At 37.4% G+C, this 25,060-nt stretch overlaps 1 protein-coding gene across 8 annotated transcripts in view; it reads right to left on the minus strand.

Annotated features, from left to right (window-relative positions):
* The window catches only part of LPAR1 (lysophosphatidic acid receptor 1), a 170,951-nt gene that overhangs the window by 51,039 nt on the left and 94,852 nt on the right, over nt 1–25,060 (minus strand). For 7 of the 8 annotated variants that reach the window (XM_031654392.1, XM_031654390.1, XM_031654394.1 and 4 more), the window contains one exon: nt 16,812–17,559. In XM_031654392.1, the coding sequence (XP_031510252.1) occupies nt 16,812–17,559 (748 nt within the window). Of the gene's footprint in view, nt 1–16,811; nt 17,560–23,951; nt 23,971–25,060 lie in introns of those variants that run through there. The other variant, XM_031654397.1, reaches the window with a different exon arrangement.

The following is a 25,060-nucleotide window of genomic DNA, read 5'->3' on the forward strand; positions in this document are numbered from 1 at the left end:
TTAGAATCCAGGAAGTTGGGACTTCAAAAGTAACACTGCTAATCACCATGCTGTTCAGCTGTTAGGCCTTTGGGTTTCTAAAGAAGTAAATACACACTAGACTTTCACATGGAACAAAGTACTTCAAAGGAGTACGTATATTTAAATGTGGCCAAATGCATTCCTATTTTTGTTTATTCTTAGTTTCTAAATCCTTAAAAAGTTTCCATCTCTTTTTTAGGTTTGCTAATGTTTATCATCATGAATAAAGATAACATAAATGGTTGTAACATAGCGCCATTAAAAAAAATCCAATATTGGCATGAATGTGACAAAAGACTCCCAATCCCCTTGTGATAAGAGTATAAATTGGCACAAACTTTCTGAAGAATATTTAACAATAAGTCATTATGATTCATTACTCTCTGAGGAAGGAATCATAAGAGATATTTATCTTAATGCTATAACAGCAAAAAAAAGAAAACTTAGATGTCCAGTGATTATATATTTATTTCATCATATGAATGTACCAAACTTTGGGTAGAAAAATCACACTTTCAAAGATTACTTAATGGCATAATAAATGCTCAAGACAATCTTTTAAAGAATCTATAAAATTGTATGTGTTGTATGAATTGAATTGTAAACAATTAGCAGAGGACTAGAAAGAAACAGTATATTCAATTTAATATTTTGGTTAACTATAAAAGGTAACATTCTAAATGATTTTCTTTTTTTTTTCCTTAATGAATATGCATTAGTTTGCTAATCAAAAAAAGAGTAAGCTGGGTGTGGTGGCATGCACTTGCAGTTCTAGCTACTCAGGAGGTTGAGGCAGGAGGATCACTTAAGCCCATGAGTTCAATTCCAGCCTGGGCAACATAGCAATACACTATCTCTTAAAATAAAAACAATTTTAAAAAGAGGAAATGTGGTGTGATTAAAATAAGATTCAGTACTAAACAAGGTAAATGCAGTCTAATACTTCATTCCGTAAACATCACCTATACGTCAACACCCAAGTCATAAAATTCATTTATATAAAGCTTTGCTGATTTTGCTTCCAACAAGATAGTCTCTCTCCTCTAAATTCTCATACAGCTTTATTTGTACTTCTTTTATGGTACTTTTGTCACCTTTTGCCTTTCTCAATAACTATCTATGTATATGTGCCATCCTTCCTATCAGACTATAGGCATTGGCATGTCAGGGCCATATTTGCTTCATAATTACATCTGCCATGAGTCTGACTCCCATTATCCCTGTATTTTAGTCATATTTGTAAGTGAATAGGGATTATACATTTTGGTTTCTGTTTTCCCATCACACAATAGGCAATATGCCACCCAAGCTGAATTGGTTTGTATATAGTTGCAGTGCTCTTTATGGCATCCAAGGAGACAAATACACTTAGTGGATGGTACCCCAAAGTACAATTTTTTTCTGAGATTTTGGATAGATATAGATATATGACAAAATATATATTTAATTTTACATATCTCACATATATAAAATAGTCCATATATCTAAAGACTGTCTGGCCTCTAGGGGGCCAGTATCCCTGTATCCAAGATGTTTGAGCAGATGCTGAAAAACCATTTATCATTGCTACCATACAGACAATTCAAGCCTGGCTTTGGAAGACTGTATGAACATCATAGTCCTGATAGTCTCATAATCCTGATAGATGACAGTTTATAGAATCCTGCTGGGATTCTACATTCATTGATTGAATGAATGATTAGAGAATGAATTTATGGACAAATATACAAATTAATGGGTGGAATCCCCATATAGAACCTTCAGATCACCTTGTACAGGCAGAGAATGGGAAAATGCCACTCATCATTATACAAGCCTATAAAAGAAGCTAGATAACTTCAAGGAATGACGATCCTGGGAAGGTAGCTCCAACCACTAACCACAGCAGGCCACAGGTGGCCCTTTCATGTATGTGAGCCATAGGGAAAGTGTAAGAACATTACATTCATCGCAGCATGTGCCAGGCAGCATGCTAAGCACTTGAACAAATCTAATTTTCTCAACAACCTCCCCATTTGGGGGAAGAGTACTCTACCCAGTTATAGATGGGAATAGAAACTCAGAAAGGTAAATATACTGCTCTAGATCACACAGTTAATATGTCAGCAGAACTGGGCTTTTGCACACAAGGACATGTAAGTCCAACTCCCAAGCTCTTCAGATTATACCATGCTGACTCAGGAAGAAATTAAAGCCTATGAACAAGCAAATGATTGATTTACCCTTTTTCTACAAAAGTTTCCATGCAGACACATACAATTGTATTAGGTTAATGCAAAAATAAACATTGTTGGTCCATCCCCATTCTTGTGGGAAACAAATGGTTTCTCCTCAGAATAATATAAAATAATATGCCTACTTGAAACATTCTTAGATACCCCATGATTTCTCAAGATACCTTTTAGTAGATTGGGTGATTTTCAGACATTAATTTACAGGTGACAAATTTTCCTAGGGTGATAAAACTAATTAGTGCGGATGTTTCAAATATTTTGAGAGGAAAGTCTATTTAGTGTGAAACAATCTATTTTCTTTGATAGCTCTTCAAGAGCCAAGAATTTTGTCCTAGTGGTTTTGTGGGGTTTTTTCCCCTAACTCTCCTTTCCTTTCCTTTTTCCTTCTGATCCTCTCCCCTGTAAAGCAAGTGTGCAAACTCACAGGCCTGGGGCAGTCACGGATACTCACAGTACCAAAAATGTATCCATTCCAGTGGAAAAGGTGAAAAGGGTTTTAAAATTGAGCAAGGACAGGTTGAATGCCATGTAATTTAAACCAAAGCCAGCAACTCCTCACATGGTCATTGTTGAGGTTTGTGTGATGTAAGTACTGATGTCTGAATCCCAACACAAAGATTCTGCTTCAATAGTCTGGGCTCAGGCCCAAAACTCAGCCTGTTAAATAAGCATCCCAGGTGACTCAGATGCAAGGTGGCCCTTGGACTACACCTGGAGAAACACTGAGGTAGCGAAGTCCTTCATGGTACAGATAAAGAGGTTGTGTAAAGGTTAAGTGGATTGCCCAAAGTCAATCCAACTAGTAAGTGGCAAATCTGGAATTAGAATACAGCTAACGCCTTTGCAACTACGCTGCATCACATTTTTTACTTAGCATTCCGCACTTTTTTTTTTTTTTAATTTGGGTCACTGCTCTATAAGCAGCAGCTGCAAAAACATTCATAGCTTACATTTGTGTGGCACTTCCTATAAAAAGAGCTCTCACATTCATTATCCAATATGATCCTCACAAAAATATATTTTCTGTATTTGGCAGATGAAGGGGCTGAAATTCAGAGAGATTAAGATTCTTGCTCAAAATTATACTCAATTTGGGACAAAGTAGGACTTAATGAGTCCTGATAACTAGTAAGCACTCAAATGTTAAACATTACTATATTTTCTTTTTAGAAACTCTCAAAACTAAAAATATTGACCTAGGAAAAGTTAAGAAAAGTAGGAAAATTGAAAACAAAACTGAAAACAGCCAAACCGCACGCAACAAAGTTTAATACATATTAGAACTTCAAAAATGAATCAAATCTTTTTATAAAATTTAGCTGTAAAATGGGGCCAAGGAAAAGTAAACGTGAGAGGAAAAATAACTCACAATAATAGATAGATGCAGTAACTAAAGTTACTGCAATTTGATATGTTAAAAAACTAATCAATAAGCCTTCATTGTGTAACTTACACACAAAGATTTTATTGTTATGAAAATTTTAGCTGCATCTGAAAATTGTGGCAAACTAGAAATATTTTAACCGTGCTATATGTTGAAGGGATTAAAGTGAATAAATAATATGCACTCTAGAAATGTCTTCTCAATAAAAATCAATGTTACTGTAATTCTGATTTAAATATCCATATTTATAAAGATACTACAAAAATGTCCTTGAAGTCTAATCAAAACAACGGGTCAAAATGTCCCATGATCTCAATAAGCTTCCTAGTAATAAAGTTATATCTGTTACTATTAAAGTTATAAATCGGTAACTGTAGAAGGAAAATACATTGAACATGTAATATTTTATAATTTAATGGTAGTAAATCAGTTATGTAATATAGATAGAGCAATACATGGAAATGAATACTTTTTGTTTCTGCTTCTAATTTTAATGCTTTTTAAATTTACAAATGCTTTCAGACAGATTTCTTGCCTTAAAAGTATTAATACTAATTTAGATTGAACTAAAGCATTATGAAATTCCACTAAGGAATTCTATTAATGTTACTATCTCACTATGCTATATAATAACATAAACTACTGTTAGAATTACTCAAATTTTGTTTCTATAGCATGCTCTTCCACTCTAAATAAGTAGTTCTCATGTACTGGTAATCTAGAGTATATGTATGATGCCTTAGAAATAGTGTTTTTAATTAAAACATCTTCACTTTTCCTCTAGAACATTAGAATTTGCCAAAATAAACAAAGCCAGTGCTCTAATCTCTATCATCTGATCGTTTTATACACACACACACACACACACACACACATATATATACACACACACTTTTTAAAGAATGTCTAAATACAGCCTCTTTTGCTTTAGTTCAGAAACTGATTCCAGCTCCTCAATTTATAGCTTGGCCTTTCCTCTCAGACTGGACCAATATACAAAGGAGTACCACGTGCTTGGCAAGGTTAGCAAACCCCGTCTCTTCAGCATAAAATGGTGAATCACTTGCTGGCTACAGCAAAAGCTTCTTGACTGTTCAATTCATCCATCTTTTCTGCATGTTCTTTAAGGCTAGGCTCCTAAGTGACTACCTTCTCTCTCTCCCAAGAGAAAGGAAAATAACTTGAGTGAATGAGTTCATGCCTGCAATATAAATATGAGAAGCTTTTTGAAGCACAGAAATACCTGTTTAGAGTGAACTCATGGAAAACCCAACTTAAAATGCAGTGTTCTTTGTGTCAACAAAAGTCTACTTGGGCAGAATAAATAAGTGAAGCCATGAATTTCCAGTCTCCCAATGCCAGATTAAATCCCATTTCTTCAAAAAGACCCTGTTATTGCTGTGTCACCCTATTAGAACTTCATATTTGCTTTGGATCATTATAATAACTCCTCTATGGGTGTAGGAGCCCTGCCAGGGTTTAAGTAAAGCCATGACCACATTCAGTCTAGACACTATCATCTTCACTAAAATACATGAATAGAAAGTAACTTCTCAGAGGCATAGGCTCTAGTTAGGCCTCAAAGAAAAAAATATCAAAGGTACCAACAGAAGAAAAAAATTGTTTATATGAAAAAACAAATTTCATTAAAATGCTTTTTTCAAAGAGCATGACAAAGACTATGTAACAGAAGGGAAAAATTCAATTTTGACATAGAAGTATACAACATTACCTGTTCATAAGCAAGCAAAATTTCTGAGAAACAAATACATGATTCTATAACCTGAATACAATCCTTTATTTCAAGGCAACTCAAAATAAAATGCAGAAATAGTAAATAAGTGAAACTTCTTGTGTAGTTAAATTGAACTCCAGGATAATATGGAAGCCTATAAGACAAAGGAGAAAATCCATGTAACATAGAATTAATTGCTATCCAAAATGCTGTATTTCCCAGTCAATTGTGTGTGTGTGTGTGTGTGTGTGTGTGTGTTTGTTATAGTTGCCAGATAAAACACAAGATACCCAGTTAAATTTTAATTTCAAATAAAGAAGTATTGTGTTTCTTTCGTTTTTAGTATAAGTATAGCCCATGCAATTATTTTTATTAGCTGAATTCGGCAATTCATGTGTGTGCCTCCTATGTTCATTCTCATTTTTTCAATCTGTATCAGGAAATCAGAAATGATGCTTCGAGTTGCAAAGAATGTAAACCCCTGAAAATAGAACTATACATTTCTGGATGAAACAGCTGCTTGTGAATTCTACTGCTGTAACAATAACAAAAAACACCTGAAGACATTCTGAAACCTGAACCAGGCCATTACAGACTGTAAAATACCATAGAAAATTATATTCCCATTATGCTTCAGGTATAAGTGTCAACTTCTCCTGGCAATGATCTTTCAGATCCTGAAACACATACATGTCACTGTCAATCCCTTCTTCTCCATAGGATGTTATTCTGACATATAGAAATGAATCTCTTTCCGCCGGACGCGGTGGCTCACACCTGTAATCCCAGCACTGTGGGAGGTCAAGGCGGGCGGATCACCTGAGGTTGGGAGTTTGAGACTACCATGACCAAAATGGAGAAACCCCATCTCTACTAAAAATACAAAAAATTAGCTGGGTGTAGTAGCCTGTAATCCCACCTGCTTGGGAGACTGAGGCAGGAAAATCGCTTGAACCCAGGAGGTGGAGGTTGCGGTGAGCCGGAGATCACGCCATTGTACTACAGCCTGGGCAACAAGAGCAAAACTCTATCTCAAAAAAAAAAAAAAAAGAAAAAGAAAAAAGAAAAAAAAAGAAATGAATCCCTTTCCTTATAAGTCAGTAACCATTCAAAACCCATTTACTTCATAACCAGTTTGATGATGTCAAATTGCTATCTCTAGTCAATTTAAAAAGTGAATATTGGACTGGGCTCGGTGGCTTACACCTGTAATCCCAGTACTTTGGGAGGTCAAGGTGGGCAGATCACCTGAGGTTGGGAGTTTGAGACCAGCCTGACCAACATAGAGAAACCCCGTCTCTACTAAAAATACAAAATCAGCTTGGTGTGATGGCACATGCCTATAGTCCCAGCTACTCGGGAGGCTGAGGCAGGAGAATTGCTTGAACCCGGGAGGTGGAGGTTGCGGTGAGCCAAGATCGCATCACTGCACTCCAGCCTGGGCAACAAGAGCGAAATTCCATCTCAAAAAAAAAAAAAAAAAGTAAATATTATGCCAGTGCAAAATGCAGCCAAAAAGTTATAAGTAAATATTGCCTGACAATTCTGGAAGCTTCCCTTTCCACTCTAAGGATTTATACAAGATGTACATGCCTAACAAGGGTTATTGTCATAGCTAAGTGACATACTAACTACAATATAAGAAAGGTAATTAAATATTTCATTCAATTCAGGGTATAAAGAATATCTAATAGAAATAATTCCTTTGCCTAGGCTTACTTGGAAAACTTCTATACACCATCTAAGATGAAATTCCAACATCAATTTCATCTCGAAGTCTTTTCCAGACACTGCCAGGTGAAATACAGCATTCATATAGCACTTTGCCTATTTTATCATATTATATTGTATTTATTTACCATATTATATTGCACTTATTTAAATTATCTGTCATCTACTATGATGAGAGCTTCTTGAAAGCAGGATACATATTTTTGTTGATCTTTGCAGTCATCCTCATTAACAGAGGGTCTAGAAGACTTCAATGCATGTTTGCTGACAAAGTAAACTATTATCAACAAGTTTGCACTGGAACTTAGCCTTAAAAAAAGTCCTGAGAGGCAGGAGTTATAGCTGCTTCATTTCAATGACCTTATGGCAAATATCCCTTTGAATGGGACCCATTACTAAAACTCATTGAATTTTCGGATACCTGGATATATTATTATTGTAACTAGGCAACCTGTAAAACTCCCAATCCAAAACAAGAGGTATATTTCATGTAGTCATTCAACAAATATCTAGAATGCCAGGCCCTATTCTAGGTGCTGGGAAGTAGGATTAAAGCCCCAGCATCATAGAACAGCCATGATGATTCTTCACAGAGATTCATGAGGTAGCAGTGAGAGATTAGGAGTTATTAATAAATATCATTTTCTTCCTAAGTAAATGATGATGAATCCCAGACTAAAGGATTCATAGGTGGTCACACTGTGAAGTTAGGACTGGCTAGAGAACAGCAATCAAGTCTCATGACCCCAACCATTTGCCATTTCTTCTATACATGCCAGACATGGCCCTTCACTGCTGATCAAAAGGAAACAGAATAACAGAATGGTGCCCTAGATCAGGGGTTCGAAACCCCCAGGTCAAGGACCAGTACCGGTCCATGGCCTGTTAGGAATTGGGCCGCACAGCAGGAGGTAAGCAGCAGATGAGCAAGCATTACTGCTTGAGCTCTGCCTCCTGTCAGATCAGTGGTGGCATTCGATTCTCATAGGAGTGTGAACCCTATTGTGATTTGCAGATGTGAGGGATCTAGACTGCATGCTTCTTATGAGAATCTAACTAATGCCTGACAATCTGAGGTGGAACATTTTCATCACAAAACCATCCCCCCTCCTCCAACCCATCTGTGGAAAAACTGTTCCATGAAACTGATCCCTGGGGCCAAAAAGGTTGGGGACCACTGCCCTAGATGATACCTGGGCTTTCAGCTGTGCCTTAAGTACTGCAGATCCATCTGAAGGAGCTCATGACTTTCTTATATTGACAAAGTGGCCTGTTCCATTCCAAAGTTCTTTTTAATAGTCAATGCCATTTAACCATCTCTGAAGAGTTAGCAGGTCAAAACTATTAGCATTTCCTGTGATGCTAACAGGATTTTTCATACACAAGGCTGAGGCTCAACGAGTAGGGTGTAGGCAAAGCTGCAGTAAAAGCAAAGGCCATTCATTCGGGATAAAAATTTGCAGAGGATAATTCGAGCCAACAGCTGCCGGAACACAATAGTAATTTCATACTACGTCATAGAAATGAAGCACCCTCTCAAACATCAAATTATATGTGGACTTGGTGTGTAGGTAGATGTGAATGGATGTGGTTGTGTCCAAAAAAAAAAAAAAAAGAGAAAGAAAAAGAAGGGGAATGCTCATGAGGACACAACCTAAGAGTAATAATACTTGCTACCATTAAGTGTTTTCTGTAAGCCACATGTATGTGCTTTACATAAATCAGTTCATCTAATGCTCACAACAACTTAAGGAAGGTCCTACGATTCTTACTTTATTAATTCTGAAACCAAGACTCAGAGAGGTTAAGTCAGTTATTCGAGATTATGGCACTCGTAAGCGAGGAGCCAGGATTTGAACTTCAAACTCTGGCCTATCTTACTGCAAATTTAAACTCTCAACCCCTAGGCAATAGTGATTCTCAGTGGTCACCACACTTCATTTAAGAAATCTTTGCATCATTTATCACCTTTAACGACAAGGAAAAGTAAATGACTTTCCAACATTCATATTTGGATGAACAAGAGTCTCGGCCAGACAAGGCCTGAATCACTCTCAACAGACCTAAAATAAGAGCTTCGTGTTCTGGTTCCTCTGTCCACACTTCAAAAGGAACTCTGTTAGGTTCATGTGGTATTTTTGGTTTCTGTTTCTGTTTAAACGTTTCTTCTGAGAAAAAATATTTGAATGGAGATGGGCAACAAAAGGGTATAAAGAACTGGTGTTTGAAAGTTGTTTTCTGTTTTGACCCAAGCCCAGGGTGTGGGGTCTGGGAAGCACTGTGGGACTTTTGCAAGGACTGTCTCCTGGCCACCACCCATGCCTAGTGGCTGGTCAAACAATGGAGGCTCTCATGGATATTCTCTCAGGTTCTTCCTCAAAGAGGCCTTTACAGGGATGCCACTGGGACCTGAGGAGACTTGGGGTAGCTTTAGTTCCTCTTCAGAGTAACAGAATGTGTAGCTGGTCACCTGTGGCCAGGGAATAAGAGACTCTGTGTCCACTCCCTGCCCCCAGCAACAGGACCAATTGGGAAGTCTTCCCTTCCTGCCACATGGCAATCCACAGGAAAGTAAAGCCCCCAGATTTATCTCTTTGAGAGGATCCTTTATACACTCACCACTCCCTTTAATGGGGGATAGTGCATCTAAATGCTTATTATTAGAGAAGGTAATGGCTGGTCCGAGTGCAGGGAGGTGTACAACTAATTGATCATAACCAATTACAGATTTCTTTGTTCTTTCTCCACTCCCACTATTCTACTTGACTAGCCTTAAAAAATTAAAAAGAAGGTGGGATGCACCGTTTATACAAAGAAGAATCATAGTCTCTTATGTTTGTCCTAATCCCCTTTCAAGTTTTCCTCTAGAAAGCTCTACATGGTTGATCCACAGTAGTTACTGTCCTTACAATTTTATTTATAGAATAAATAGAGTCCTAAGAAATCTTGGAAATCAAATTGGTCAACTTCATCCTACAGAAAAAATTAACACACAGGGAAAGTAACTTGCCCAGAATCATCCAGAGAGTTCTTGTCAAAGAGTAGATTCCAGAGGAGCCCCGACTTACTGAATATAAGTGAACACACACACAAACACACACACACACACACACACAGAGAGACAGAGAGAGAGGAGAGAGATAGAGAGCACAAACTTAATATAAAAACCAAGTGGAATGAAAAATAGTAATATAATGCTGTTGTCAAGAAAGCTAACAGGATGTTAATATATGTGAAAAGCTAATAATGTACAAGCAATTCGGTTTCAGATGACTTTTTTCAAGGTTTCATTAGGGAGGGAGATTACCAATTGGTTATAAGAAGACCTATTCAAGGAAACTCTTTCTGTGAGAACCAGTTACCTTCACAGCCACAATGTTTACACCTAATCCTGGCTAGCCACATAAACACATGGCTGAAGTTCCCAAAAAAGATGAAGATGGAAAGTGTGGATGGGAGTGAACAAGGCAGGGGCAGTAAAAACAGCACCTTAGTGGAAGTCAGGAAACCTGGATCCTGCCTTGGATCATGAGCTAACTAAGACCTGAAGTTCTCAATTAACCTGGGGGTCTCAGTCTCCTCATCTGTAAGATGTAGGAGTTGAATGATGTAATTTTTAGGGATCCTTTCAAGTTCTAAGAATTCTAAATCTGGACCGACTCCAGCCAAAAAAAAAAAAAAAAAAAAAAAAAGCTTTACCAATTATACACAGTAATACAAGTCCAGTGTTGAAAGCTGCATTTGAAAAGCTGAAAGAGAACCTAGAAAAAATATTGGCTGGGCATGGTGGCTCACACCTGTAATCTCAACACTTTGGGAGGCTGAGGTGGGCAGATCACTTGAGCTCACGAGTTCAAGACCAGCCTGGGTAACAGGTTGAAACCCCGTCTCTAAAACAAAAAAAGAACAGAGCAGAGCCTCAGAGGAGGCTGAACATACATCCTAGGTTGCCCTAAACAGTCTTGATTTACTCGTGTTATCCCAGATTCCCAACAGTTAGTGCCTGTTTTCGCTCCCAAAATCGTCTGTTTGGATGATACATATCAGGATGATACATATAGGCATCAGGATGCTGCCTATAAGGAATTGGTGTTCATTTGATCTTGGGGAACCCTTCACCATCTCCCATCTCCCACAGACAGAAGCTCAAATTTCTTAGTATGTTACAAAGGTTTTGACCCTCTTGTCAAAACTCCATCCGGCATATCCACTAGATGCTAATCACACCTGACTACTTTCAGTTCCTCAAAGGTGATCATCATTGCTCATGAACTGGTCACCTTCTCCTCCACCCAGTGCTACAGTAAGGCAAGCTCCTCTACATCCAGCAAGACCCAGCTCAAGATTGCCTCCTCTGGGAGCCCCTCCCATCCCTCTACTCGTCATCACTCGCTGCCCACACCTCTACTAGCACATGAACCCGAGTGCTTTGCAACTCTTTTCAGTCTCCTCTACTACATTATAAGCTCTGTAAAGAATTTTTTCTTTTATCCCTTAGCACACAATTAGCACTCAACAACATGTTTATTGAAGTAAACTGAAAAGAGAAGCACATATAGATTTGCTAACAGGATACTAGCCAAATTAAATCTTTCATCAGAGTGAACAAGAAAACAATGGTCTTAAACTTATCTGACTCCCGCCACTTTTGTCACCACTGGTGACAGTCACCATGGTATGTGAAGAGTCAGTGTCCTGTGGTCAAAAGGCATGGTCTACAAGAATCTGAAAACTGATTTCCAGTTCTGCCACTTACCAAAAGAATGATCTTAGACAAGTTATTTATCCTATCCTAATTCAGTTCCCTCAATGTAAAATGAAGAAAATGTAACTCCTTGATGTAAGATTATAAACAACACAGGAAGAGTAGGGCTGCGTACTGACCCTAGCACAGAGTATGTAAGACATAAGGAGTAATTTGATTTCCATGGTGATAGTTTCCAACCAGAACAGATCAAACTAGTAAAACAGTGTCTCCCTCTTCTTCTCCAAAGAAGTAAGTCACACCTGGATTCATTTTACTTTATGTCTCTCCCCAGGACTCAGATGTAAAAACCTCCACATCTTAACCATGATTTTCTCTCTTCAAATTCTGGATTTCCTCCTTTCTAAGTTTCTCAGACAGAAGTGTCATCACAAAGAATACAGCCAGAAAGGAAAGGACTTATAATTCAAGACACGCTGTGGTCAAATAAGGAAGAACATCTTGACTGCCACTCTGACTCAATAGTGGAACCGACTCAGAAGGAATTCTTGGTAAAATGTCAAGTAGGGAGACTTCAAGCCTAGGGAGGGATAACATGACTTCATGCTAGGGCAATGAACCTTAAAGTTAACTATACCTTGAACAAAATCCTCCCTCAATCAGAAGGCATCAGTTAGTGCTAATGCAATACCAAACAGTGGAAAAGGGTGGATGAAATGAGAGTCATCAGAGGCAAAAGGAAGAAAAGATTGCTCCCTTAAAAGCTTTCTCTGCCCAGGCAGCAAAGCTAGGCAGTTTCAACAGAAACAAATGAGATCACAGTGTTTCAATTCAATAGCACATTGCTGGCCGTTCAAATGTTATAACTAAATACAGCATGTGCTGCTAGTTGTTTTGATTAAAGGGAAGTAGAATAACATGGAGGGGAAAAACACTTGGGCTCTGAAACCCAAGTGCCCAACCTTGAATCCCAGCTCCTGACCTTGAATCCCTGTTCCTATACTTACTAACTGTGTGGCTGTGGGAGAGTTACCTAACCTCTCCTTACCTCAGTTTTTATCATCTGGAAAATAAGGATAACAAATCAGTAACAGTACCTATACTCCATAGGGTTGTAATTTACAAATACAAATTTCTAAGGTAGCACCTGATTTATGCCAGATAAGTATTTCACAACTAAAAATAATTATTAAGATCCAGTACTCACTCAAAAGCAGCTTAATACAAGATCATGCTTAAAAATCAGCCATTGTTATTGCCCACCATTAATCTCAAAGATGCCTTTATTTTAATATAAGTTGACTCACAGGAAGTCAGTTGCTGACCAACAAATTCTTCTCTTGATCATGAAGACTGAATAGGTCTAAAACCCAGGGATCATTTTGATGAAGTTAAAATGGAAACTGAGTAATCATTCCCAGAATAAATGGAAGTAAAACAAACATATCATTTACTGAGCACCCATTGTAGCCAGGCATCTTCCAGGCTGTTGTATTTTAGAAGGCATGGAACATAAAGGTGTCAGTAGGTTTGGCTCCCACATAGTTGAATAAAGTGGCATTTACTGTAATGAATTCACTATGGCTCTGGTCTTCAGTTTTGAAGGCACAGAAACTTGGTTTTGTCATCACATGCATTTCCTCGGCATTCATTGACTACTAGATAGCCATGGCAGGCAATGTGGCAATGTGGAGAAAACAGACAACAAATCATTACAATCTTGCCTGCTCTCACACACCTGGCAATCTGGCAGTGAAGAAAAATATTAAAAACCAAATGTGCACAAACTAAGGTAAAATAACCAGAATTATCAATGGACTAATTTACAAAGAGAAGAACTTCGAGTAGACCAGAATTCTTGTTCCTACTGAAGTGGGAGATCAGCAGGACTTGTTTTCACAACCCTGCTGATCAAAACAGGATGTAGCAAAGAAACCAACCCAAACCAGCAAGGACCAGGAATCATAATACATATGCATTAGACATTCCTACCAGCACCATGACGGTTTACAAATGCAATGGAAGTTAACCTTACATGGTTTCAAGAACTCCCCACCCCTTTTCTAGGAAGTTCATGAATAACCTGTTTAATTATATTTATCATTAAGAGTGGGCGCCCAGGCATAGTGGCTTATGCCTGCAATCCCAGGATTTTGGGAGGCCAAGACAGGAAGATCACCTGAACCCAGGAGCTCAAGACCAGCCTGGGCAACATGACAAAACCTCATCTCTAAAAAAAAAAGAAAAAAATCTGGGTAGCTGGGTATGGTGGTATGCACCTGTAGTCTCAGCTAATTGAGAGGCTGGGTGGGAGGACTGCTTGAGCCTAGGAGGTCCAGGCTACAATGAGCCAAGATCATGCCACTGCACTCCAGCCTGGGTGATACAGCAAGACCCTGTCTCAAAGAAAAAGAAAAAAGAATGGGTACAAATGTAACTAGTCAGCAATCTATTAGTGCTGCTCTGTGCTACCTTGCCTATGAGATAGCCCTGCTCTGCCTATGGAGCAGTCATTTTGCTGTACACTGTTACCCTAACAAACTTGCTTTCTTTCACTGTTGGCTCACTCTTGAATTCTTTCCTGGGCAGAGCCAAGAACTCTCCCAGGCTAAGCCCCAATTTTGGGGTTTGCCTACACTACGACAAGACCAACCCATGTCTCCCATGTTACCATGCCTATCTAAGGATGGACACTTACAATTCAAATAGGAGAGCACATTGTAGGAATGGCATTAGGCACCACGCCTTGAAAAACATCTGTAAAGATTGCGACTTCCCTATTCTAAGCTTTCCAACCACTCCCTGCCCACATCCTGCCCATTCTCTTATTCTCACCACTTTTCTCAAAAAGGCTACGGTCCATTTAATTTCTGCTTCCCCTATCACAATCATATTCCCATCTTTCTTCACCAAATACCTTCACCTATCACTGTGATGGGGTTTTCCATGTTCTAAAACTTCTTCCATCCCACAGCTTTAGAAATCATGCTCTTTATTCCAGAGATGTCAACTGCATTCTATCTTTGTGAAGTATACTAGTTTAAATATTATTTCTGTTATTTTAAAGTTAGTGGTTGTGTAGTGGTAGTAGTTGGGCATGAGAAAGAGGCATTTAGGGCAGATGTACACTGAAACACTAGCTCCTATAGCCTCAAAATTATTATTTCAACGTGAAAAACAACCCAATGAGGCACAAAAGTATGTCAATCATTCAGTACTTTGCACACTGGAATACACAAGATATTATAGAAAGGCCAAAATTAAAACAAGAACTTGGCAAGTTAACAGTCCAAGTTCAGTAGTCATTTGCTGCTGGCAATTCTGTGAACTATGAGTAGCCCTTTTCGTAATAGAAAAAGTTCACGCATATAAAAAATGTCAACCAACATTTAGATCATCAGCAAATAAACATTTGAGTCAATACAGATAAAAAGTCTCATGTTATTTAATGTCTCATGTTTTATTTCATACAAAAATAGCATCCATGGTAAACGAAGATGTGTTTCATCCACATTATGGAAAATACGGCCTTGTGGCACAGGTGTGCTTAAGGTCCTGTTAATAAACATACAGAGAAACCATTTTTGTAGTTCTACTACTAATTTTCATTGGATGAAATAAGACAATCTCATATCTGAGGTGACGGGGTCCTCTGTGTTTCAGTTAGTGAGGCAGGTTTTTAGGTGTGTCAGTGATCCCAAGGCTTAGTTGCTATTCTCACAGGTCTACAAGACAGTCAACAATGAGTATAGCTGAAAATGATGTCCATGATGCATTCACCCTAACCAAAACAGACGAGACCTATGCATCAATCCGAATGCTACTTTATATAATGATCATTAGGACCCTGTCTCATTTCAGTGGCTAAAATTAAGGTCACTCCCAAAGTTTCAGAGGAGCCACATAATCCCATGTTACATTCACTCAAAAATGCTATACAAATTGGAGCACAGAGAATTATAGGAACTTCCCATTGAATTTCTGCGGGGAAAGAGGAGGTGATAAAATGTTTTTTTTGTTTTTTGTTTTTTTGTTTTTTTGTTTTTTTCAATTTCCATAGGGAAAGATGAAATGATAAAAGGTTTTCAAAAAAGATTTTTTAATGTGATCAAATGTTAACCTGAATACAGTCTATGGAGAATGTGTAATTCCATTGGGTAATTATTTTTAAAAATTCTCACTCTAAGCTCCAAAGGAAATGTCTGCATCTGTCCTTTTCATGGGTATACCTCCAGGAGCCAGCACAGAGCCCAGAACATAGTAGGTGCTCTTTAACTACCTTCTACATACATAAGTGAATAAATATGTTCCTCTTGATCACTACTATGAATTTTCATCCAAGAAAAACAATGCTTATTTAAAAGCAGAAGGTATTTGACTCTATAAATCTTGCTCTTCACCTTGAAATATGGATTAACCTCCATTACTACAAATAGAAAATTAATAGAAAAGAAGGAAGTTTTCATGAAGATGACGGTCAGAGAATATCATTAATTCCAATCTGTTTTGTTCAGTAAATCTATACAAAACTTTCATATACTTACCTATAATGTAGTAGCAATTACAGAATAGACTAATAAAAATAACTATACATGGAAGCATATTCATATTCTATGAAAGCACTTTCTGTCTGAAAATACGTAATACAGAAACCACAATGCAAAAGTTTCACAATTTAGGCTGTAAGAAAAACAAAACGAGTTTGATTGGTATTTCTGGTATTTTCAATATTAGATAGCCAAACTCTTCAATGACATTTTTTACATCATCATCATTTATACTGCACCACTGAGACCCATGTTTCCCTAACACTAATTCTATAATTTTAGAAAGACTCATAAGCTGACATTTAATATAAAGGTGCCTCATCCCCTTGTAATTCCTGCATATATACCTGGTGAATATTCATACTGTTGGTTACCTCTGTCACAAAAAAAAAATGTGGTTTATGTTAAGTCATTGAGAATCTATAAGGTAAGTTACAGTCAAGACAAAACTTACCAAGCACAATGACCACAGTCTTCAGAAGACTCATCATGGTATCCCGATTCCGCCGGGGTCCAGAACTATGCCGAGACATTCTCATAGTCCTCTGGCGAACATAGCCAAAGATGTGAGCATAGAGAACCACCATTACCACAAAGGTCACCAAGTTGAAAATGGCCCAGAAGACTAAGTAAGAGTCGCTGTAGAGGGGTGCCATGTTGGAACAATTTTCAATATCACAGATACAGTTCCAGCCCACACTGGGTATAGCACCCATAACGATGGCCATAGTCCAGATGACCACAATGACCACCACTACCCGCCGGTTGCTCATCCGTGTGTGGAGCTGCATGCGGAAAACCGTAATGTGCCTCTCGATTGCAATAGCCAGTAAGTTGGCCACAGATGCCGTCAGGCTGGTGTCAATGAGGCCCTGACGAAGGAGCCATGTGCTAACAGTCAGCCTCCGAGTATTGGGCCCTGTGTTGAACATGAGATAGAAGTAGGCCAACCCAGCAAAGAAGTCTGCAGCAGCCAGATTAGCCATTAGGTAATAAATAGGAAAATGGAAGCGGCGGTTGACATAGATTGCCACCATGACCAGTAGGTTGGCCAACATGATGAAGATACAAACAGTGATTCCAAGTCCCATCACCAGCTTGCTGACTGTGTTCCATTCTGTGGCAAGATGCTTTCCACTTCGGTTATAAAAGAAGGCAATGGATTCGTTGTAGAAGCACTGTGGTTCATTCATGGCTGTGAACTAAAAGAAAAGGAGAAAAGATGATGAAAAAGAAGCCACAGGTCCAAACTTAAAGCTTATATAGACAACACAAGACTTCTATAGTACATGCAACAGAGAAACAAAAGCAAATAATTTGAACTTTTGATCCTGCATACCATCTTGTGATTATGTTGAAACCCCAAGGTTTCTCACAGTATTACTGTCCTCAAGATTAAAGGCAGTTGGAGTTAAATAAATGACAAGGTCTCTGTTTAGTGGTTTCACGTCATTGAAGTCTACTAGAAAAGCCACATGGCCAAGAAATCTTGCTCAAAATATATGAGACAGACAAAAATTTTGCAGAACATTGCAATTGGATATTTACCATAGTAAAATCTATTTGATCTGTTATTTAGGGAATCTGTAAACACAGTTGGTTTCTAGATAGGGTATCATTGCCCTATTATTCTCCATTTCTATTCTCACATAGTACGTTCCATGTGGGACAGACATTTTGTAATGCAGGTTCCCACAAGGACCATCATTCCGAATATTTCAAAGAAGTCACTGTGCATCAAAGGTTTTTTGCCCAAAGCCAGCATTTGCTGCTCAACATTCCTGTGGTCAGCACTGCCTACCCCCATAACTCCTTAACCTCAGAATAGGACTCGTCAACCAATCTATGACATTTCAGAATTTTTTTTCTTTTTGGAGGACCCAACGTAACCTCCAAAGAGTAGGTGGCCCTTTGACAATTCTCTACAAGTAAAATATACTTAGATTAGATGCAGCGTATTTTTTAAAGTATGGAGTGACAATGCTTTATAACATGTTTACTTATTCTTCAACATCATTGATAAGAATATATTTCCTTATTATTTATAATCTCACTTAAATCTAAAAAGGATTGAGACAGTGTAAAACAGAATAATATATATTTACTTACATATAACATAATATATAATAAATTGTAATTATATATAATAATATATTTAAACAAAATTAGAAAATAAGTAACAAAAGAGAAATTAGAAAATTGTACATCACATAGAGTAAGTCATTTTTCTTGAAGCTGTAAGCTTACCTGGGACCCTTAAAATTAAAAAATGTATCTTGAAGACAGTTCACATTCTACTATTTCATTTTTATTTTGCTTTGCATCTAATAAATTACCCAAAACATATGACACTTTTAACCACTATTTTTGATCAAATATTCTACTGAATATCCGTAGGTTGTACATAAATGTTTACCAAACACTGAAACTTCCAAGAACAATGTGAAACACTTAAGTGGTTAGTCTTCTGACTTACCCAGGCATCTAAAGTCTCTTTCCTTATCTAGACTTCAATAGCTTTTAGACTATGCTTCAAACATTATACTTAATACACTGTATAATTATTTACCTGTTTACTTGTCTGCTTCTTAAAGAGATCACAGTCCCAGGCACGGTAGCTTACACCTGTAATCCCAGCACTTTGGGAAGCCAAAGTGGGTGGATCACTTGAGGTTAGGAGTTCAAGACCAACGTGGCCAACATGGTGAAACCCCCTCTCTACTAACATGGTGGTGGGCACCTGTAATCCCAGCTACTTGGGAGGCTGAAGCAGGAGAATCACTTGAACCCGGGAGGTGGAGGTTGCAGTGAGCCAAGATCATGCCACTGCACTCCAGCCTGAGTAACAAAGCAAGACCCTGACTCCATTGCAAAAAAACAAGACAAAGTTGATCAAGCTGTTTCCCCACTGGACATGTTTTAATGGCTTATGAGTACACGTTCGATAAAAGTCTAAACTCTTCAATCATCTTATCAGACCTTACTTACCTGCCTCTCCAGCCTCAACTCAAGATATTAATGACTCCAAACTCTCAGGTTCAGCTCTATTTAATGTGTTGTGCTCTCTCTCTCAACTCTGGTTCTCAACAGTGAAAACACTGGTTTCCTGTATCAGAATTACCTGAGAGTTTGTAAAACACTGATTGCTGACATACCCCGCAAGAACTTCTGATTCAGTAGATCTGAGGTAGGGTCCCAAGTAATCCCAAGGCTGCTGGTGCAAGGAATCACTGTATCATAATTGCTTAATTATTTGTTGATCCCCTCTACACTAGGCTATGAAACCCTATAAACGCAGAGATTCTAGCTTGCTTATATTCATTGTTGTATAGTATTCAACTGTTCTATGGACTACATGCTAAATACATATTGATTTCCTTAATAAATTAAAGATATTTCCAAAAATGTTTAAACTTTACAACTTTCCTTTCTGCAAAGGATATTTAAAACTTTGTCAAGACAAATATAAAAGTCTGTTCTTTTCATTAGTCTCTATAACCATTTACCTTCTCTGAATCAAGAAAGGTTTAAACCAAATATCAAGCATATATTATTTCACAGCATTCCAACTTCTGAACACCAAGTAGCAACAAAGTTAAGCAGAGATACAAGAAGCTTCTTAGCCCTTTCCACAGGGAAAAACTATAAAGTTAAGGATGGCAAAATTAAAAAGTATAAATTATCTCTTTAAGCCACAATGTACAAAGATGAGTAAAACTGACAGATTTTCTCTAATGGTAGAGAAAAGTGCCCTGTCGTGTGCCATTTCTTTTCTCTCAACAATTAACTGTAATGCCATAAAAACCATACATATTTAATGGCATAACTTAAATGATTTTTGAAACTCAGTTTTATCATTTGTGAAATGAGGAAATTGGACTAACTTATACATAAGTTCTATTTCAGATTTAAAATCCTATACTAAGAGGATTCTGGATAAGAACTCTGTATTTCATGAAAATTAGCAGCTAAATATTGAAAGAGTAGAAAATACACCAGGAATTAAAAATTGGGAGTGTATAATATGCTTCAGAAGAAGTGAGAGGAATTTCAGTTGGTTTTATGACAATAGAGGAATTAAAAGAGAGGAATTAAACCCCCTCTCTTATCGTCTGCAGAAAGCAACAGGTCAAAAGAATAAGCAGTGGAGACCCTGAAAGTACCTCCAATGGCAGTCAGAAGGGCAGTGTGAATGGGCTTTCCTACTTCTTCAGGAGCTGACAGACTTAGAAAACCCACATGGTTCAGAGAGAATCCAATCTAACTGCGACTGGACTATAAGCCAGTAAGATAGTCAGTGCTATAATGACAGAAAAACAATTATGGAACATAACGGGGAAAAATATAATCAAAGGAGGTGGCCACTCATCTCCCACCAAAGAAGAAATCACCTCCCACTGAAGCAGATGTATGGGAGGGGGAAAAAAAAAAAAGAAGAGATAGAAAGAGAAAAAGATTAAATGATGGGACATCTCTGATTTGTGTCCTCAATGTGTTTCGTTAATATAGTAACACTGAAAATAGAACAAGCCATTAGGAAGACAAAAGAAATCAGTAAAAACTTCACAAAAATAGTTTTTTATTGCTACTTTAACAAATTGCTATAAATTTAGTGGCATAAATATACAAATTTATTATCTTACAGTCCTAGAGGTCAGAAGTCCAAAATAGGTCTCATGGGACTAAAATCACAGAGAGGGCAGGGCTGCGTTTCTTTCCAGAAGTTCTAGGGGAGAATCCGTTTCCTTGTCTTTTCCAGCTTCTAGAGGCTGCCCACATGTCTTGGCTCATGGTCACCTGTCATCTTCAAAAGCTGGTAATGACTAGTCAGGTCTTCCTCACATGACTGACACTCAATCTTCTCTCTCACTCTTCCACATTCAATGACCCTTGTGATTACACTGAGCCCACTCAAAAATCTAGGAGAACCTCCCCATCTCAACATCTTTAACTGAAACATATCTGAAAAGTCCCTTTCTCTGTGCAAGGTAGTAGTCACAGGTTCTGAGGATTAAGTAATGGATATCTTTGGAAGCCATCATTGTGCCTATCAGAACAAACTGAAAAACAATTTCTGAATTAAAAATGGCAATGCAGACAATGAAATGAAGTATAAAAATTACAGAAAACTGAAATGGCAGGTAGAAGACTTAAGAAATTCACCCAACACTCAGAAAAGAGTCAGAGATGGCAAGAACAAAAGAAAAGAAGGCACATATAGGAATAAAATTCAAGATGCACCAGGAATCCAAGGAAGATCAGAAGGAACCTGAAGAAACACAGCTCCAAACAGAAGACAAGTTATTGCCTGAAAAGAAAGGTCTCAGATTACTGATTTAAACTTATATAGATTACAAAACAAAGTTAATTAAAAGCAACTAAAACGTAGGCATATCTTGATGAGATTTTGGGATCTCAATGGTAAAGAAAAATTCTAAGAGTTTAGAGAAAAAATAAATAACAAGTCAAATATCTAAAGAGAGAGAAAATCAGAATTGCAAAAACCAGATCCATTATGCAGAGAAATTTTTTGAGATACACAGCCAACTACACTGATGTTTTCATATGAGGACAACAAAGAACAGTCACAGAAATGTAAGTATTCAGAAAGAATGGCATCTACATTTCCTTCGTAGAGAAAGTATATATACTATTTAGCTCAAGAAAAAAGAAAAAGACAAATACACACATACAGTAAATACAAGACTCTGGCAGCAAGCATTAAAACCCACAGAACATGATTCTTAATAATTGTTCTTCATAGGGTTATAAAACTTAAAGCAAATACCAAAAATAATTATTGAAAGAAGCTATACCTATTAATAAAATAGCAATTTAATAATAATCTGGGATTAAAATTACTTACTGTGTAGATAAAAACTTGAAATGGGGAAGCAGAATGTAAACATATTAATTTTATTTTATTACTCAAGTAAAAATGAGACGATTTAAATTGTGACAAGTTTTCAAAAATAAATTTAAATATGCTGATTCAAAAACCACTGAATTGAATAATTATTACACTAAAGCAGAATGACAACTTTTTGTATTACTGGAGAAAAACAGAGTGCAAAATAGGAGGAATGCATAAGCAATATACAGAATGACAATTTTGCAAAATTTACATAGGTGAGATTATAGATGATTTTTTCATCTTTAGAAAGTAGCTCATATCTATTGCAAGAAATTTTGGGAAGAACAAAAATACATCATACAAAGTTCAATAAGTACTTTTCTAAAAAGTTCATTATGAAATCCAAATCACTATAATTAGAAACTTCTCTGTAATAAAAAGTTATAGAATTTTACCCTGCCCAAGCAACAAAAACATTAAATAAGATAGCATTATTCCCAAATTAAGTTGTCCTCAAAACTGAAAAGAGAAGTTCATATTCATGGCCTTTTCTCATCCACCAATTATTTTATCTTAAGATGAGAGGGTTCAAGGGAAGTGATCTCGCTGGCTGCTCTGTACAGTAGATGTTCCAAATCTCAGAAATTTACCTCACCTTATTGTGTGATCTCAAAATAAGTTATAACAAATCTGCCAAGCCTAAACTCTAAAGCGTCACATATGGTGTTCACCTTCACCATGCACTTCATTCATCCATGCACACATTCATGAACCTTAATAGGATACCAAGTTGGGTGTGGCACTGCATTATGCCTTCTAGGGGTACGACTAATGCACCCAAGTGCCTGCCATGGAGCCACTCATAGTACATCTGATGTGTTCTTTCATCTCTTGAAAGACAATTACATACGCATTAGCCAAGAGGAAAAAGGAACAGTTGGCATAAACTCACATACTAGTAATTACATCAATGTGGTTTAGTATTTAGATATGAACGTAAATATGTACTCTACTGAGATACTCTAAGGGAGACTGTAATCTCTGCTGATAAAGAACTAGTAATAAGATATAAATCAAAAAAACTTACTTCCTCCACTTCCGTTAAAATACAATAGAGTGAGCCGAGGCGGGTGCCTGATTTGTAGCTTTAGTTAAGCAGATCTCTTTCTGATTCTCATGTTCAACCAGCTAATTTGTTTTTCAGTACATTCCACAACTGTTCTGAATCTCAGTTGTCTCATTTGTAAATTAAGGTAAGGATGACCTCTAAGACTTTTTAAATTCTTATTCTTAAATTCAAAATAATCAGGCCTATTTTCTTTCTCCAGAAAAGATTAGAAAAGAGACAGCATAGAGTTTAATTAAATTCCATTAAGTCTCTATTAACAAGAAAAAAATTCTCGCCCTTCTTAGAGTTTCAAATTGGACATTTTCAAAAGTGAGGTGTTTTGTCACAAGAACTAGAAAATGGGCCACAAAACAATACTGAGATCCACTAAAAATGATTTTAAACTAGAATACTTAAAATTGCTGAAGAATATGCAACTAGTAAATTTTAGGAGGTTTATCTGAAAAAGTACATAAAATGCTACTTCTTATAAAATAATAATGTATATCAATGTGATATACACATAGGCAAAAAGAAACTGTGGAACACATAAATTGTAAGTTAATAAAAGCACTTTTTATCTATTATAGCCCATTGTCTACCATGCTGAGAAAAGGAACACATCATCATACTTGCCAGATTTCCGAAGAGAATTCTGTGTCAGTCCTAAGAGGAAGGAATGGAAAAATTCACTAAAAACACTAAGATGTACTAGATAAAGCATAATAAATAGTTCTTAGATGCACTGCTAAGCTAAGAGGGAGCTTAAACCAAGGTGAAAGGCTGTCCAGGCAGCAGACTGTCAGAGATCATGGGGACAGGGCTTTAATACTACTGGGAAACAAGATAAGCCCTTGGGCTTGACTGAGGCAGTGAGTTGGAATTAAGACCCACCCATCAAGCTAGCAGCCTCAAAGATCTTCATATCAGTAAGTGTGCATATCAGAAAAAAAAAGATATCCCTACTTGCATTGGGAAGAACAAGGAAGTTTTGTCGAGCTCAGGCTCCAGGTTGGAAAATAAATAAATAAAGAGTCCCTTAAGAAATCATGACTCTAGTCCCATAAATCATACAGGGCTGGGATTTGAAGTTAGACTACGTCAAGTCTGAGAACCCCCAGGAGAAGAAATTAACAAAAACCAAGGTCCCGAGTTTGGGATATCCCCATGCTCCTCCCACTCACCGCCTAATACTAGCGAACACCAAACTTCTCTGGAGGAGGAGACCTCAACACAGTCACATGGGATTCTCTCAAACCAGCCCCACTGAATATAAACTCATCTTCCAAAAGTGAAAAAACACAGGAGGATGCCACATGTGAGAATCCCCAGAACAGTCCACAGCAGGATTAGACCCAAGAATGTCAGATAATAAATGATTAAAGACAAAACTGAACTAACTGCATTCTCCCTTTTCCACTTCTATTGGTTCAAGAGTTATACACTGTTTCTATTCCTTAATGCTTAGTCTTAATATTCTAACATGCACACTTGACAAGTCTGAAGGTAATCCTCTTCCCTTGATACGTTTTCTCTCCATTGCCTCCACTCCCATCTTACATGTTACTGTGGCTCAACATTTGACTTCCGTTTGTTCTGAAGCCTACCTAAAATTACTTGCTATTACTTATTTTCCAAGTTTATTTGGTTACCCTATAAGAAGCCAGTAGAATTATGTTACAAGAACAAACAAGGAGAGTAAGAACAAGATAAATGATGAGTTAATCTAATTTAAGACCAT

The sequence above is a fragment of the Papio anubis genome, chromosome 13 (assembly GCF_008728515.1).
Source record: "Papio anubis isolate 15944 chromosome 13, Panubis1.0, whole genome shotgun sequence".
Classification (NCBI taxonomy): domain Eukaryota; kingdom Metazoa; phylum Chordata; class Mammalia; order Primates; family Cercopithecidae; genus Papio; species Papio anubis.